We start from the raw sequence: 16453 nt of genomic DNA, 5'->3' as shown, positions 1-16453 counted from the left end.
GGTACGTCAGCCTATTAGTCATCTAAAATATAAAGATAGTAATGGTTCTATATTATCTTAAAGCTTGCAAAAGGAAAGATGGAGAAAGATTCTTACCTTGAAAGTAAACCTCGTGGGAAGAGAAAGAATCAATCAAAAAGAGAATCAATAGGGTTAAATATTAAAATAGGCGTGGTCACTTTACCCACACCCATTAAAAATGGTCGTCTATAACTTGTACATTTTTGATAGAAACTGCTCCTGTCTCTTCTACAGGCAGTGGGCTAAAGTGAAGGAGTGCGGGATATCACCAGAAGAAGAAAGGAAGCTACTCTACGGCATGGTCTATTCCTTAAAATCCCTCCTCTCTCGCCTTTCCCCCGTCAGTACAAGAGATGGTTTCATTGGTTATTCCACTGATAAGTACAAGCTCCATATTTACGAGACCCCGACGGGTACTAAGTTTATTCTTAACACTGATCACAAGGCGGGGGACCAGCAGGAGACGCTGCAGCACATTTATACCAAGATATAGACTAGTTGGTGTTAAGTATATTCATAGAATTTTGAGTATATTCATTGTGATACCGTAAATAAAGTAAAATTTTCCTACCGCCATTTTGGAGTCTTAGTTACTAAGAGTAGAATGGGAGAAAGTAATATCTTTGCTTCTATATCTTCTAGTGGCACGTATTAAAGTCCATGAGCCAACTCTAGGCACTGGATGATGGTCAGTAAGCAGTAGCAATATTGCTGTATCGAATAAATACAGCAGTTTTTGGAGAATAAGCTCTTTTCACGATCGCTCCATAGACATCCATTGGAAGTAGGACTCCAAAATGGCGGAAAGAAAATTTTACTTTATTTACGGCATCACAATGAATATACTTAAAATTCTATGAATATACTTAGCACCAACTGGTCTATACGTTGAGTACGTGATTAAGAATCCTCATTATAAGTTGGGGAGCACCATTGATTCTCAACTGTTTGTGAAGGAACTGGACAATTACATACAATCCAAACCTTTTTATACTAATACAAAATGAATGTTTTAGGGACTTAGGGTGTGGTTAAAAGTCAACTGTTAAAACTCTAATTATCTATGCTTTTATAATTTTTTAACAGTTATCACGTGATTTCTGATTTGTATTTTGAAGTTTGAACCTTTAAAATGGCTCAATTAGCAGTCTTTGATGGTGGAAGGATTTTGAGTAAGCATAGAACTATAACGATCATTTATGATATATTGCTGCAGACATTAACGATCTCAATGAATTGATTCGATTACTTGAGAGGTATCACTTCAACAAGACATTATATGATAGACTTGGTCTTCGTCTTAAATTGTTTTATAATACACTAGAGAAGATAAAGAAAGACCATGGAAAAATAGATGATTGTTTTATCGAGTGTTTGGCTAGCTGGTTGCGTAAAGCTGATGGTGTGGAGACTCCAACAATAGATACACTGATAGCTGCTCTTAGAGAAATAGGAGAGAATGCTGTAGCTGATGGTATTGATGGAGAAATGCAAGGTAGGTAAAAACTTAACTTAATGCATTATATCAGCTGCTCCTATGCCAGGAAGTGAAAGCTCAGATAGCTATAGACCAGGAGGAGCCTTATCTCCAACATTGCATACCAGTGAAGGTGAGCTTGTCAGTATGACGTATGTAGTCTCACTAGTCAGACACCTCCCCTTTTTGACATTTAATGTGAATATACATTATAGTTGTATTGAACTTTTATTAAGAATTCAATACCAGTGGTCATAGTAGATCTACAATATTGACCAGGATTTAAATTTTTATGATTACATTAAACCCCAGTATTAGCTAAAATTAGCAATTTCATGAAATGGCTTACAAGCATCCTTTAACAGTAGCTATGCCACTTTGCATGATATAGGCATTGCTAAGATAAACTTCTGTTATATTACCCATTTTAATGCACAAAACAAAATTTCCTTCAGTTTTGGTTTAAAAAATTCAAGCACATATAGCGGGAAATTTTGGAGGGACTAAAATTTGGCGAATTGCTAAATTTGGGTGATTGGCGGGTTTTAATTAGGCAAATTTGTGGCCATGTGCCATTGAGCATGCGTATAATGGCTCAAAATGGTGGGTTTTATTTTGGCAAATGGCTATCTAAACGCCAAATTCAACTCCCTCCAAAATTTCCTGCTATACTGTAACTACGTGTATATATGTTCAATAATAATATTAAAAAAAATTAATTCTAGATCTTAAGAGCACTGAACATCATTTCAATCCAGGTGCAGCCAATGAAGTCAAAATAGGTATGACATCATTTGTGCCATTGCCTTACTAGCACTGTGGCTTTGTACTTATGTAAACTGACTGCCCAGTGCAGTGCACATGCATGCTGTGCCTAATGAATCTGTGCTTCTTTCTTATCATAATTGCTTGAATACATGTTTATTATAGTTATTATTATATTAGGTGCTATTACCTATTTTCGTAATGAAAAACTAGGAGATGGTGCCTCAGGAACTACTGTATATAAGTAAGATTTGTTGATTTTCCAGCTTTGTTTGTCATGCAACTATTCATTTTATCGTAATGATTTTAACTCAGTGTTATACAGGGGTCAATTTAGTGGAAAAGATGTTGCTGTCAAAGTTGGAAAAAAGACTGCAATAAGGGATTTGGAAAAAAAAATATTGGAACGTTGTAGGCATGAAAACATAGTGGAATACTATCATTTTGTAAGTGATAATTACCGTATAGCGGGAAATTTGGAGGGAATTAAATTTGGCGAATTTAGCGTTTTGATAGTCATTCGCCAAAATAAAACCCATCATTTTGAGCCATTATACGCATGCTCAATAGTATGTGGCCACTAATTCACCAAATTAAAATCCGCCAATCACCAAAATTTAGCAATTCGCCAAATTTTAGTCCCTCCAAAATTTCCCGCTATACGGTATACTAATCAGACAATTCATTCATTATTGTATCTTCTCTTAGGACAGTGATATAGAATACAATTATCTTGCTTTTCAACTTTGTGATATTAGCTTAGAAAATGTCAGTTCATAAACTTAATTTATGAAATCAAATATTTATTGATTTAGTTTATTGAAAATGAGGACAAAAGAAAAGACTTAATAAGGGATTTCTATGTCAATAAAAAGGAAATTCTTTTTGATTCTATAAAAGGACTGAGTTATTTACATAAAGAAAATATTGGTATGATTATTATAACTATTATTATGTCTAATAACTGACTTTATGTAGTTCATAGAGACGTTAAACCAAGCAACATTCTTCTAGTCCGAAGAAATTCAAGTTCAATGAAAATTAAAGCTGTTATTTCAGATTTTGGCATAGCTGCAGAATTAGACCCTGGGCGAATTTCAAAAACAACTACTGGCCTAAAAGGCACATTGCTATGGGTAGCTCCTGAGTTACTCAATAAACGTAGAGATCCAAGGCTGGTAAGTAACATAAGATGTGACTATTTTCTTAATTTCTCATTAGAAATATAGTAAAGCTGTTGATGTATTTTCAATGGGCTGTGTTATGTACTATGTTCTTTCTGATGGTCGGCATCCTTTTGGAGAGGACATAATTACTATAGTCCAGAACTTTGGTACGCACTCATATAGACTTGATGGTATAAGTGGTAAAGTGGAAGATAGGGAGCCAGCCAAGGACCTTATAGTGCAAATGATTCATGAGAATAAAGATTTGAGGTAAGACATAAAAAATATGAAAATAATTCTATAGTCTTATACAGAATATCTATGGAAGCAGTCTTGAGTCACTATTATTTCCAGCCCAATTAACTTCCCCATTTTACTTACTTTTGTGTGACTTTCTTCTTTATACACATATACTTTGCTTCTTTAAACATGTTTACAAAAACTTATTTTATACTAGCTTTATTTGAAATAATTGAAGACTTTTATAAAATATTTGACATTAAATTGACGACTCTCCCTCTCCTTAAATCAATGCCCTCAGTTGGTCCATGTAATGAGGTCTGCCTCCTCCTTCCTCCCTCAGTGTCAGTATCTCAAAACCACTCTCAATTACTAGGAGAGTGTGCTCAAACTGGGCAGAGAGTTTCCCGTCCTATCATTACCATAACATTAACATATGTCACTACTATAGTGTTGTAAGTGATATTTACAAAACCCAGACTGGTACTAAGTTTATTCTTAACACTGATCACAAGGCGGGGGACCAGCAGGAGACTCTGCAGCACATTTATACTAAGATATACGTTGAGTACGTGATTAAGAATCCTCATTATAAGTAGCACCATTGATTCTCAACTGTTTGTGAAGGAACTGGAATCACATACAATCCAAACCTTTTTATAGTAAATCAATACTTTTACTATACTTATAATAATTCTAAATCTATTTTGTTGCTTCACAAATCACACTCACAACTATGAAATTAATTATTCATTGCATTGCATGCACATGATGCATTTTCCTATTAATTATTTGACCTCGCCCAGTCTTTTTTCATCAATTAAAAGCATACGTCCATGATTAAAGGCCTTATTAGCTCTGGCTGCGTTTTCTCAGAATGTCAGGGGTTAGAGCAAGAAGGTAAGATTTAATTATTGTGGGTAGTGGGCTAGAGCTAATAGGGTGCTGGCACACTCACAGAAAGATGCCTGAACACATAGCCTGTAGGCATGTATTATATAGACCCCCCTTAGGCGCTAAGACTGTTTTGAATGAATTATTTACGGAGCCACCCACGAATAAAATTACTGACTGCAAGAAGCTCTCCACATCAAAGGCAGATCAAAGCCCAAGGTGCCGAGATGAAGCATAGCATGAAAACTATGCTGCAGCAAGAGTTACCTGGTCTATATGATGTAGTTTGGCCTCCATACTTTCCATAAATGCTCCTTGTAAGCCTGTAGTACCTTGTAGCGCTCAGAAAAATGTCCAGGCGGTGTCACCGCCTTTGATTTTCTTTTGATCTCGAGGCCTTCTTGCCGTCAGTAATTTACATCGTGGGTGGATACCGTATAGGAAATTTTTATTTATTATGAATGAATATCATTATTGTAATCATATTCATTGAAAATAGTCTTATCGCCTAAGGGGGTCTATAAACCAAACGGTGTTAGCTCAGTTCTAGTTACATATTGTAACATGTGATCAAGAAACATTTCACCAGAAAAAATTTCGATATTGCTAGCAACTAGCTGACCCTTAAAGCAACCGATCTGTGATCTGTGGTTACTTTGATCCAAACATATTTTTGATACGAAATCAAAACCACAAATGTTGCTTGTATATAGTATACCGTATAGCGGGTAATTTTGGAGGGGATTAAATTTGGCGAATTCGGTGTTTTGATAGCCATTTGCCAAAATAAAAATCCACCATTTTGAGCCCATTATACACATGCTCAATGGCATGTGGCCACAAATTTGCCAAATTAAAAACCTGCCAATCACCAAAATTTAGCAATTCGCCAAATTTTAGCCCCTCCAAAATTACCCCCTATACGGTATCTTGGGCATAAAGGTAACAACACATCACAAACATTTATAGTCTCGCGTAGCCAGATCCATCCCCCTTTTTGACATCTGGAGAGTCTGGCTATGCGAGACTAAAACATTTATAGGTGGTCAAGCAGGCAACACGAAAAATTAGATGATGGTGATTTAAGGAATCTATGTGAAGAAGGTATGCTAGGTACCTAGGAAGAATGTTAGAAAGAAGGTATATGTGATAACTAATCTTCCTATTCTTGTAGGATTTTCTGATACATTTGAAAGTCAGCAAAGAATTGAAACAAAAGTAGACCATGTAATCGAGTCTATTGGCTCTTTACATCTACACAATTTAACTTCAGAAGTAAATGATGTGCTAATATGTAGTGTTGTATGTATACAAAGCAGATTTATTTTTAATCAATTTTTTGTGTATACAGAAAGCAAAGGATGATGCTGCAGAACGACAACCTGATAGACATGCAATCAAAATAATAGGTTGTTACTTATTATTACACTGATTTAGTGATTTATTCAAATGCATGCATATAGAGTGACTTGGGCACATTATGCTTATCATAGATACTGCAGTGTTACTATAATCATTGCTTGCATAGATATGGTAGTTCATATAATTACTGTATATTGGGCTATTTTTCAGGTGAAATAATTATATTCAAAAATCAAAAATAAATAGAAATTTATGCATGTAGATAGTTGATAAATTTTTATGTTTTATTTTACTCTAGGAGACATTAGCTATATTTGTACTGAGAAACTAGGAGATGGATCTAAAGGAACTACTGTTTATAAGTAAGTTATTATTGTTCCTCTGTTGAATGGCAATTCTGAACTATATTTTTCATTACAGGGGTCAGTTTAGTGAACATGATGTTGCTGTCAAAGTTGGTAAAAAAGATGTAATAACTGGTACAGAGATAAAAATGTTGATGCAATTCAGGAAGCATGAAAATATAGTGGAATACTACCATTCTGTAAATATATTAATTGGGAAATTCATAGTTTTATGTCCTCTTAGGAAAGTGATGTGGAATATTATTATCTTGCTTTTCAACTCTGTCTGACTAGCTTAGAAAATGTCAGTGCATTTTTTAATTTTTGAAATGATTTAAAAGTGTTTTTGTATCAATGTAGTTTATTAAAAATGAGGAAAAAAGAGAAGCCATTTTGAGGGATTTTGTTGTCAGCAAAAAGGAAATTCTTCATGGTGCAATAAGAGGATTGAACCATTTGCATAATGAACATAATATTGGTATGATATATCATAACTATTGTTGTTGTATATCAGACTTAATATTTTAGTCCATAGAGATGTAAAACCGAGCAATATTCTTATAGTCCAAAGAAATTCAGGTTCAATGCAAATTAAAGCCGTTATTTCAGATTTTGGCATAGCTACTGAGTTGGAACCTGATCGATACTCTCAAACAACTATTGGCCTGAAAGGAACATTGATGTGGCTAGCTCCTGAGTTGGTAAACAAGACAGTAAAGAAATTTAGTAAAGCTGTCGATATATTTTCAATGGGATGTGTTATGTACTATGTTCTTTCTGATGGTCATCATCCTTTTGGAAATGACATTGTTGCTATAATTCAGAACTTTGGTACGCACTCATATACACTTGATGATATAAGTGATGAAGTGAAAGATAGGGAGACAGCTAAGCACCTTATAAAGCAAATGATTCATAAAGATAAAGATTTGAGGTAAAAAGTAAAAAATAAACAAGATACATGTAGTTGTTTTTTATACAGAATATCCGTGGAAGAAGTGCTGAATCACTGTTATTTTTGGTCCAATGAGAGACAATTGGATTTTTTAGAGGCTGCAAGTGACATTCTTGAATTCATGCCTAGCACTAAAGACCATATGATTGAACATGGTGCAGCTGATGTTATTGGAACAAACTGGATGAACCAGATTGATGCAACAGGTTTTTATATATTATTAGAATTAAGCTTTAATGGATTCATAATAATTATAATAGATATTCCAGGAAATTATGATCCAACATTAGTTAAAGACCTTCTCAGAGCTATTAAAGCCAAGGTATACTTATACTAAAAGAGATGGCAGCATGTATCTTTTCCTTTTTCAGAAACATTCAGCTGGTATTGTATCAGTATCGTCAGTCACTCACCGTTTTCCAATGCTTCTCATGCATGTCTACAATCAAATGAAATATTATGACAAAACTTTATCATACTATTATCAAAGTAAGATAAAGTCATGCCATGCTTGCTTAATCAACTCACTCATCTCATTAGCTGTACATACCATATAGAGTACTACAATCATTCCTTGAATGCATACATTACTATAACTATGATAGTATCACTCATAATTTGATGCAAATAGGTGATGCAGGAGATATGAGAAATTTGCAAAATCTACAAAATTTGACGCTAATTCAGCAACTTGAATGTTCAAAGCAGGAACTGGCAGCGGAAAAAGAAAAATATCATCGTTTATTGCGAAGAAAGGAGATAGAAGAAGCAGAGAAGGAGCAAGAAGTGCAACGATATCGTGACCAATTGAATGAGAAATACAGAGAAATAGCCGAAAAGGACCAAGAAATACGACATTATAGTCACCAATTACAAGAAAAAGAAGCCCAGAGAGAGCAAGAGAAGCAAGAATATGATCATCAAATACAAAAATATTCTCGTCAAATGCAACAAAAAGATGAAGAAAATGTAGCAAAAGAGCAAAAGCTAAGAGATTATGAATCTCAGTTCAAAATTATGAAGACAAAGATAGAAGACATGGACAAAGAGCTACTTCAGTCACAAGAGCTATTTAGTATGCAGCAGCAAGAGGATGAACACTGGGTTATTAATGAAGATGAGGTGACTTTGACAACAGATGAAGAGTTAGGAAGAGGATCTTATGCTATTGTTAAAGTTGGTATCTTTAGAGGTATAAGAGTAGCCGTCAAGTCACTTCACTATCTTATTATTTCAAGTTATAATCGACGTCACTTTTCCAGGGAAATGAGCATAGCATCACGAGTACGTCATCCTAACCTGGTCCAGTTTATTGGTGCAACTATAGTGGGTAACCCTCTCATCTTGACCGAGCTGATGAGCACTAGTCTTTATAAAATGCTTCAGGAGAAAGAGTTAACAAAACAACAGATTCTCAGTATTGCTCAAGATGTAGCTTTGGGCCTCAACTACCTTCACCTGTTTCAACCTCAGCCTATTATTCACAGAGATGTCAGCAGTGCTAACATATTATTGAAGCCTTGCACTGGACCTGGTGGTTATGAAGCTAAAATAACAGACTATGGTACAGCTAAATTGCAACAAAGCACTAGTACTGGTACTGTTATGCCAGGCAATCCAGCATATGCTGCACCAGAAGCTCGTGATCCTGAACAACACAGCCCAGCAATGGATGTCTACAGTTACTCTGTTCTCCTTATGGAAATGAATTTACACTCTTCACCAGCATATACGATTGCAGAGAGAGCACGAGAATCTGGTAGTGTCTCTTGGTCTGATATGAAGTCTCTCATACAAAGAGGACTTACTGCTGATCCTAGAGCTCGTCCTACTATGGCTCAAGTAATAGAGGCATTGAAAGGGATGAAGATCTGATTATTGTTGTAGTTTGTTATTCTATTGCTGCTTTTTAAATTGTGTGACTTTATCTTTAAAATTAGTTTTTCTTCTGACTTACAGTCAGTATTAATGTTTCAGATTGGATTTTCTTATTTTAGTGGTGTGATTTTATATTGTTCTTTGCTTCTTTTCTTTAAAATGTTCCTATCATTACTTTGTACTAGCTTTATTTGAAATAATTGAAGACTTTTATAAAATATTTGACATTAAATTGGCTCTCCCTCAATCTCTCTTCAAACCAATGCCCTCAGTTGGTCCATGTAATGAGGTCTGCCTCCTCCTTCCTCCCTCAGTGTCAGTATCTCAAAACCACTCTCAGTTACTAGGAGAGTGTGCTCAAACTGGGCTGAGAGTTTTCCGTCCTATCATTACCCATATGTCAATACTAGTGTTGTAAGTGATATTTACGAAACCCTGGCGGGTACTAAGTTTATTCTTAACACTGATCACAAGGCAGGGGACCTGCAGGAGACTCTGCAGCACATTTATACTAAGATATACGTTGAGTATGTCATTAAGAATCCTCATTATAAGTTGGGGAGCACCATTGATTCTCAATTGTTTGTGAAGGAACTGGACAATTACATACAATCCAAACTAAATAAAATTAATTTTTGTTGTGCATACCTACCATTATTACCATGCCTAGCCCTAGTTCAGTTATTATTATTATTTTATTATTATTATTATTATAAATCTTTACAGTGCATTAACAGACAAGAATGACAGTTAGAAATATAAGAGTTAGACAGATTGTGCACTGAAGGAGCACTGGCAAGTTCTGCCAGTGACCAACAAACAGGTAAAAAGAGCAGAAAGACTAAGACACAAGACAAAAAAAATACAAACATTAAGTTAACAAAAGAACAAAAAAAAAAAATTTAATTTAAAGCTGTTCAAATGATGATGTGGATGGTTAAGCGGCCACTCCCCAAAGCAAATGTCAGCTTATAGACATCAACAGGCTCAGGCTTTTATAAATGTTTCTGAGGAAGAACTAAGTAAAATTTTTTCTGTGCATAACCCTGTTTCATTCATTTTTAATAGATATTAAGGATTTTCATCCTGTCTATGATTGTGTTAAGCCACTCTCTGCTCACTGGAGAGGCATTGCTATTTCTTTGCGTCTAGAAATAGACACTATAAATAGCATTGAAGCCAGTTCTCATGGAAATGCTATTTCATGCCTACAAAAAGTTCTAGAGCATTGGTTAAAGAAAGACTATGCTTACAGGACTAATGGTATCCCTTGCTGGAGAATGTTGTGTGTAGCTGTTAAAGAAGGAGGTGATCCAGCATTAGCTGATGAAATAGCTCGTGAACATCCTCTACCAGCTATGCCACTTGAAAGAACAACTAGTTTGAAAGGTAAACTAGATGAATGTAGAACATTAAGGGGCGAGCCTAAGCTAGCAAAGCAATTATATGGCACTGGATCTATCCATCTATAATCTACTCCTGATGATTTCAAAGCATGCATCATGATTTAGGCATAGCAAGCATGATTTACATGATGAAAGTTTAATGCTGCTGATAAAATCACTTTATAATCATTTATTTTATTTAACTTTTAGTCTTCTAGTTTCACATACACATTTCTTGCCTATAAATGTCTGTAAAGATGCTTCACTTAGCTTTAGATATAATATTATCCAATGTTAAGATGACTGAGAAAAAGCTTGATTGACTTTCACAGTTTTAATAGCAATTGCATCAATAAAGACGAGCCTCAAGGTTATTAATTGAATTTAAAACCTTCTATAGCTGCTGGAGAAGTCTTTGGACGGTATATCTGCCTTATATTGCTGCTAGAAAGCTCATGAATTCTTCCAGTGTGTTGGTTGCCATTTTTATTTTACTGTGACCGCTCCCACTTTCAATGAAAAATTGACAATTGACTTTATATTGCATTGGTAATGCATAGTATCTGTCTACAGTATTAGATCTACGCATAAATAGGGGTGATGTACGAGGACATACAGACAGACAGATGCAGAGGGACAGACGTGACGTGACTGAGAGTATAACTAGTCTCGCCAGCCAGACCAAATGGGATTGGTCTGGCTGGCGAGACTAGAGTATAGCTAGAGTGGGGCGAGCTCAGGCTCGCCCCAATCAGGTTCGCCCCAATGAAGCAAGTAATTGTAAAGCAAAGTCCTACACCACTACACAAAAGAAATAGCTAAATACATGTTGGTTATTTTAACTTATTTATAATGAATTTGGTTTTGATCTAGTCCCAGTGGTGTAGGATTTCTTTCAACGCCATTATTATATTTAGGTGATACACGGGATATAAGAAATCTTCTGCAAGAAAAGGAACAGCAGAATATGACACTGATTCAAGAACTGAAAGCAGAAAAAGAAAAGAGGCAGAAAGCAGAGCGTCAGTCTCATGAAGCAGAACATATGTGCAAGCAACAACAGATTGAAAAAGAGCAAGAAATGCAAGAACATCGTCTTCAGTTAGAAATGATGAATAAAATGCTACAAGAGAAGAATAAAGAACTACAGGAGAAGGATAGAAAGCTACAGGAGAAAGATAGAGAGCTATGTCAGACTCAAGAGGCTGACTGGGTTATTAATAAAGATGAGGTGACTTTGACAAAGGAGGAGTTAGGAAGAGGAAGTTATACTGTCACTACAGTTGGTATCTTTAGAGGTTTAAGAGTAGCTGTCAAGTCACTTCATGCTATTGTCATCTCAGATTATAATCTACATCTCTTCTCGCAGGAAATGAGTATAGCATCAAGAGTACATCATCCTAACCTGGTCCAGTTTATTAGTGCAACTAAAGTGGGTAATCCTCTCATCTTGACCGAGCTGATGAGCACTAGTCTTAATCGGGAGCTTCGCAGAAACCGATTAACCAATCAACAGATTCTGAGTATTGCTCAAGATGTAGCTTTAGGCCTCAACTACCTTCACCTGTTTAAGCCTCACCCTATTATTCACAGAGATGTGAGCAGTCATAACGTATTATTAAAGCCTTGCACTGGACCTGGTGGTTATGAAGCTAAAGTAACAGATTATGGTACAGCTAAAGTAGTACAAGCTGATGAATTTATGCAAGGCAATATTGCATATGCTGCACCAGAAGCTCCTATTCCTGATCGACACAGTCCAGCAATGGATGTCTACAGTTACTCTGTTCTCCTTATGGAAATGATTTTGTGCTCTCGACCAGAAATGACGATAGCAGAGAGAGAAGTACAATCTGGTAGTGTCTCCTGGTCTGATATGAAGTCTCTCATACAAAGAGGACTTAATGCTAATCCTAGAGCTCGTCCTACTATGGCTCAAGTAATAGAGGCATTGAAAAGGATGAAGATATAAATATTTAATTGCTTGAATTTTTTATATGCGTCATTTCCTTTGCTTTTACCTTTTGTGTACGTTTATGTACACGTATAGGTTATACATCAAGAAGTATAACCAACTTATTCTACCTTGCTTCCCTAAATACATGTACATGCTTGCTAAAATTTATTTTCATTAATTTTTATACTAGCTTTATTTGAATAATTGAAGACTTTTATAAAATATTTGACATTAAATTGACTCTCCCTCTCCCTCTCCTTAAACCAGTGCCCTCAGTTGGTCCATGTAATGAGGTCTACCTCCTCCTTCCTCCCTCAGTGTCAGTATCTCAAAACCACTCTCGGTTACTAGGAGGGTGTGCTCAAACTGGGCAGAGAGTTTCCCGTCCTATCATTAACATGACAACATAATGTCACTGCTAGTGTGTATTGAACTTACTGATGTGACAGCAGTCCAGTTATCAGGCCAAGTGACATCATGCCACACTCCTGGGGAGGGAGAGAGGGGGAGAGAAGAAGGGAGAAAGGTGGATCAGTGAAAAGATGAGAGGAAAAAGAATAAAGAAAAGTAATAGGAAAGAGAAGGAAAAAATTAATGAAAGAGAAAGAAGGTTACATATTTGTAAAAGAAAGATTATGCAGGTGAAAAATAAATGAAAGATTATGAGGAGGGAGAGAGAACAGAGAAGAGATTAAAAGAAAGATCATAATGATTGTATATGTACATGTACATATACAATGTATGAAATGCATGAAAGGGAAGAGTAGAAGAAATAAAGGAGAAATAAAAGAAAGAGATATAATTATTATTAATAATTATTGTAGTGATTGTACTCTTGATTGTACATGTACTCATACCTTCAGATATCATTGGTTCTATTGTGAAAGTATGACCAGCCTTCATTACACCTACCGCCTTATTTTCTAATAATATTAAATCAACAATTAATTAACTATTATTAATAATTAATTAACTAACTTGCATAATGTGGTACATTCGGAACAGTATGAAACAGTCTAAAAATCAATTAATAATTATCAAGCCCCGCCCACCCAATGACTCACTGATTAATCCCATGGCCACAGTAGCTCCGTACGACACTGAAACCTTTAGAATGGGCGTGGCTCTGAATCTCGGCACCAACATCACGATACTTAGTACCAGGACGAACTATAAGAGAAAAGGAAAATGAAGACGTGTATACGTACATAAATATACATGTATATACCATATAGAGGAAAATTTTGGAGGGAGTTAAATTTGGCAAATTGCGAAATTTCGGTGATTCGCTGGTTTTAATTTGGCGAATTAGTGGCCACATGCCATTGAGCATGCGTATAATGGCTCAAAATGGCGGATTTTATTTTGGCGAATGGCTATTAAAACGCCAAATTCGCCAAATTTAATACCCTCCAAAATTTCCAGTTATACGGTAGTTCTAGAAAAGATAGAGAGGGAGGGAGGTTCTCCTACCAATGCCGATTCCCTTCATCATACACTCGTATGCTGCCGTAACAATCTTTTGTGCTCTCTCGCTCGGTTTTCCGACGAACATGGTCTCGTTGAGGTCTCCGTGAAACCCGCCGTAATACACAGTGATGTCGACTAGGGAATAAAGAGTTATTCTAATTAAAGTGCATGTTAAAGGCTTACCATTGCATATGTCACCATTTTCGAGTTCTCGTTTGTCCGGAATACCGTGACAAATGACCTCGTTCACTGAACTAATAATTATAAAAATAAAATAAAATAAAATACTTGATAATATTCTACATGATAAACATACGTGCAACATGATTTAGGAAAATTGCAATAATTCAATGGAGAAGGATAGCAATTTCTTTCAATACAAGCCTACAATAAGACAGAGAGATACATGTACATTTATGTACACATAAAAGCACATGTATATGTGCTTTACAAGCACATATAGGAAGTACATGTACAAGTATATACTTACTTCATGGACAATCCTATCAATTTCATCAGTCGTTACACCTGGTCTGATCGCTTTTGCTGCTATGTCTAAGACTTCTCTACCAAGCTAATGAGGAATAGATAGATCCATATAAATTAATGCATTTAAGAAAGAAGAATTTAAAATCAGCCTTTATTTATCTGATGCATATATATTGATGCCCTTATATGGGCTATAATAAACAGTTGACATAAGGACATGAATGATAGTTGGTGAACCCACTAGACCTTTTACAAAAAACTGTATATAAAAGTGTAGTGGGGAAGAGATCAAGACACGTATTCTTTAAGACATTTGGGAAAACAATTTTTGGATGGGTTTAAAAAACCCTCTTCCTTATTATAATTAAATATTGATTTAAACCACGTGTTATACAAGTACATACATGCAGTTGATTCTGACTATATTCTCTAAGTTATGGCCATTTTTAAAACAAATCAATTTGTAAAAAATACCCAAGGCTATTATAGCCCATGGTTTTTTCTAAAAAATGGCTCCGAAATCACCCCCAATTTTTATTACATTTTCTGATACATATTGATGTACTTATGCTGTGTAGAAAGTTTGAGTTGATTCCAACTTCAACTTTTCAAGTTACAGCCATTTTAAAAATGAGCCAAAATCTGAAAAATACCCAAGGCTATAGCCCATGGTTTTTTCAAAAAAATGGCTCTGAAATCGCCCCCAATTTTTATTACATTTTCTGACACATATTGATGTACTCATGCAATGTAGAAAGTTTGAAGTGATTCCGACTTCAATTTTTCGAGTTACGACCATTTTAAAAAAATGAGCCAAAATCTGAAAAATACCCAAGGCTATAGCCCATGGTTTTTTCAAAAAAAATGGCTCCGAAATCACCCCCAATTTTTATTACATTTTCTGATACATATTGATGTACTTATACTACGTAGAAAGTTTGAGCTGATTCTGACTTCAACTTTTTGAGTTACAGCCATTTTAAAAATGAGCCAAAATCTGAAAAATACCCAAGGCTATAAGCCCATGGTTTTTTCAAAAAAATGGCTCTGAAATCGCCCCCAATTTTTATTACATTTTCTGACACATATTGATGTACTTATGCAATGTAGAAAGTTTGAAGTGATTCCGACTTCAATTTTTCGAGTTACGACCATTTTAAAAAAATGAGCCAAAATCTGAAAAATACCCAAGGCTATAGCCCATGGTTTTTTCAAAAAAATGGCTCTGAAATCGCCCCCAATTTTTATTACATTTTCTGACACATATTGATGTACTTATGCAATGTAGAAAGTTTGAAGTGATTCCGACTTCAATTTTTCGAGTTACGACCATTTTAAAAAAATGAGCCAAAATCTGAAAAATACCCAAGGCTATAGCCCATGGTTTTTTCAAAAAAATGGCTCCGAAATCACCCCCAATTTTTATTACATTTTCTGATACATATTGATGTACTTATGCTGTGTAGAAAGTTTGAGCTGATTCTGACTTCAACTTTTTGAGTTACAGCCATTTAAAAAAACTAAAAACGCAATAGTATTATACTATGTCCCAACTGAGTTTGGACCAAGAAAAACTGGAATAACTTTTTATAGGAGTGTAGGATAAGAATGAGACTTTCACAGGTTCTTATTCGCCCAATGCCGCTTCAGGATCTCAGGTCTTGGGTCTCTCAGCCCTTGGGAACCCTGAGAATCAGGTTCTCCCTATAAACCCAATGGCATACCAAAGCTAACCGCAATGACGTTCTATGATGTCATAGTTTACATAAGCACATGTGGTTGAGCGCCCAAACTGATAATTCTTCTTTTTAAAAGCTAATAGAGCGAGATCTTCTGATAATGATGGCCTTTATGAAGACTAGTTGACTCCAGCAGCTATTGTACTGCTTATCAGGAAGAACAAGACTATTTTAAGAGTGAAACAAGATAGCCAAAATATCGGCTATGTCTCTATGAAATCATTATAAAACGTCATTAGTGACGTAGCTACATTTTTCAAATTCCAATGCAGCTGCTTCCACTTCCGGTCCATTCTCAGTTGGGACATAGT

The 16453-nt window shown here is 35.5% G+C and overlaps 4 protein-coding genes and 1 pseudogene across 6 annotated transcripts in view; 3 read left to right on the top strand and 2 right to left on the bottom strand.

Moving 5' to 3' along the window:
* Positions 1 to 121, bottom strand: part of LOC100633091 (60S ribosomal protein L34-like) — a 1678-nt gene extending 1557 nt beyond the window's left edge. Inside the window, exon 1 of the mRNA XM_003388129.3 lies at positions 97 to 121. The gene's annotated coding sequence lies outside the window, so the exon portion shown is untranslated. The remainder of the gene's footprint in view (positions 1 to 96) is intronic.
* On the top strand, positions 113 to 1110 carry LOC105313520 (trafficking protein particle complex subunit 1-like; annotated as a pseudogene).
* On the top strand, positions 1110 to 9213 carry LOC105313523 (uncharacterized). The gene is made up of 13 exons (XM_019999129.1): positions 1110 to 1193; positions 1238 to 1516; positions 1566 to 1631; positions 2224 to 2280; positions 2444 to 2507; positions 2589 to 2709; positions 2972 to 3031; positions 6630 to 6747; positions 6798 to 7203; positions 7252 to 7430; positions 7485 to 7546; positions 7596 to 7713; positions 7856 to 9213. Exons 1-13 carry the CDS (start codon positions 1154 to 1156, stop codon positions 9097 to 9099), a joined length of 2814 nt encoding a protein of 937 aa, XP_019854688.1. The 5' UTR covers positions 1110 to 1153; the 3' UTR covers positions 9100 to 9213.
* The window catches only part of LOC100633437 (methionine aminopeptidase 1-like), a 13369-nt gene continuing 860 nt past the window's right edge, over positions 3945 to 16453 (bottom strand). Inside the window, exons 4-12 of one of the 3 annotated variants that reach the window (XM_019999130.1) lie at positions 14405 to 14488; positions 14231 to 14298; positions 14098 to 14168; positions 13918 to 14049; positions 13509 to 13614; positions 13423 to 13460; positions 13302 to 13367; positions 12883 to 12932; positions 3945 to 4081 (exon numbers count right to left, since the gene is read on the bottom strand). In XM_019999130.1, the coding sequence (XP_019854689.1) occupies positions 3953 to 4081; positions 12883 to 12932; positions 13302 to 13367; positions 13423 to 13460; positions 13509 to 13614; positions 13918 to 14049; positions 14098 to 14168; positions 14231 to 14298; positions 14405 to 14488 (744 nt within the window). In that variant the 3' untranslated portion in view covers positions 3945 to 3952. Of the gene's footprint in view, positions 4082 to 9277; positions 9486 to 12514; positions 12832 to 12882; positions 12933 to 13301; positions 13368 to 13422; positions 13461 to 13508; positions 13615 to 13917; positions 14050 to 14097; positions 14169 to 14230; positions 14299 to 14404; positions 14489 to 16453 lie in introns of those variants that run through there. The other 2 variants (XM_019999131.1, XM_011407019.2) reach the window with 2 other exon arrangements.
* On the top strand, positions 10048 to 12468 carry LOC100633561 (probable serine/threonine-protein kinase DDB_G0271682). The gene is made up of 3 exons (XM_019999132.1): positions 10048 to 10124; positions 10171 to 10491; positions 11405 to 12468. Exons 1-3 carry the CDS (start codon positions 10064 to 10066, stop codon positions 12457 to 12459), a joined length of 1437 nt encoding a protein of 478 aa, XP_019854691.1. The 5' UTR covers positions 10048 to 10063; the 3' UTR covers positions 12460 to 12468.

The sequence above is a fragment of the Amphimedon queenslandica genome, unplaced genomic scaffold, assembly GCF_000090795.2.
Source record: "Amphimedon queenslandica unplaced genomic scaffold, v1.1 AMPQUscaffold_13287, whole genome shotgun sequence".
NCBI lineage: Eukaryota > Metazoa > Porifera > Demospongiae > Haplosclerida > Niphatidae > Amphimedon > Amphimedon queenslandica.
Note: the sequence above shows the minus strand (reverse complement) of the source record. Positions and strands in the feature narration are given on the sequence as shown.

What these genes read in the sequence shown, in the direction of transcription:
- LOC105313523 (XM_019999129.1), top strand. Translation starts at nt 1,154, where the DNA reads ATGGCTCAATTAGCAGTCTTTGATGGTGGAAGGATTTTGA. An exon ending in TGATGGTGGAAGGATTTTGA is followed by an intron (nt 1,194 to 1,237) that starts GTAAGCATAGAA and finishes ATATTGCTGCAG; the next exon opens with ACATTAACGATCTCAATGAA. An exon ending in TAGTGGAATACTATCATTTT is followed by an intron (nt 2,710 to 2,971) that starts GTAAGTGATAAT and finishes ATCTTCTCTTAG; the next exon opens with GACAGTGATATAGAATACAA.
- LOC100633561 (XM_019999132.1), top strand. Translation starts at nt 10,064, where the DNA reads ATGTCAGCTTATAGACATCAACAGGCTCAGGCTTTTATAAATGTTTCT. An exon ending in TGTTTCTGAGGAAGAACTAA is followed by an intron (nt 10,125 to 10,170) that starts GTAAAATTTTTT and finishes CATTTTTAATAG; the next exon opens with ATATTAAGGATTTTCATCCT. An exon ending in AAGAACAACTAGTTTGAAAG is followed by an intron (nt 10,492 to 11,404) that starts GTAAACTAGATG and finishes TATTATATTTAG; the next exon opens with GTGATACACGGGATATAAGA.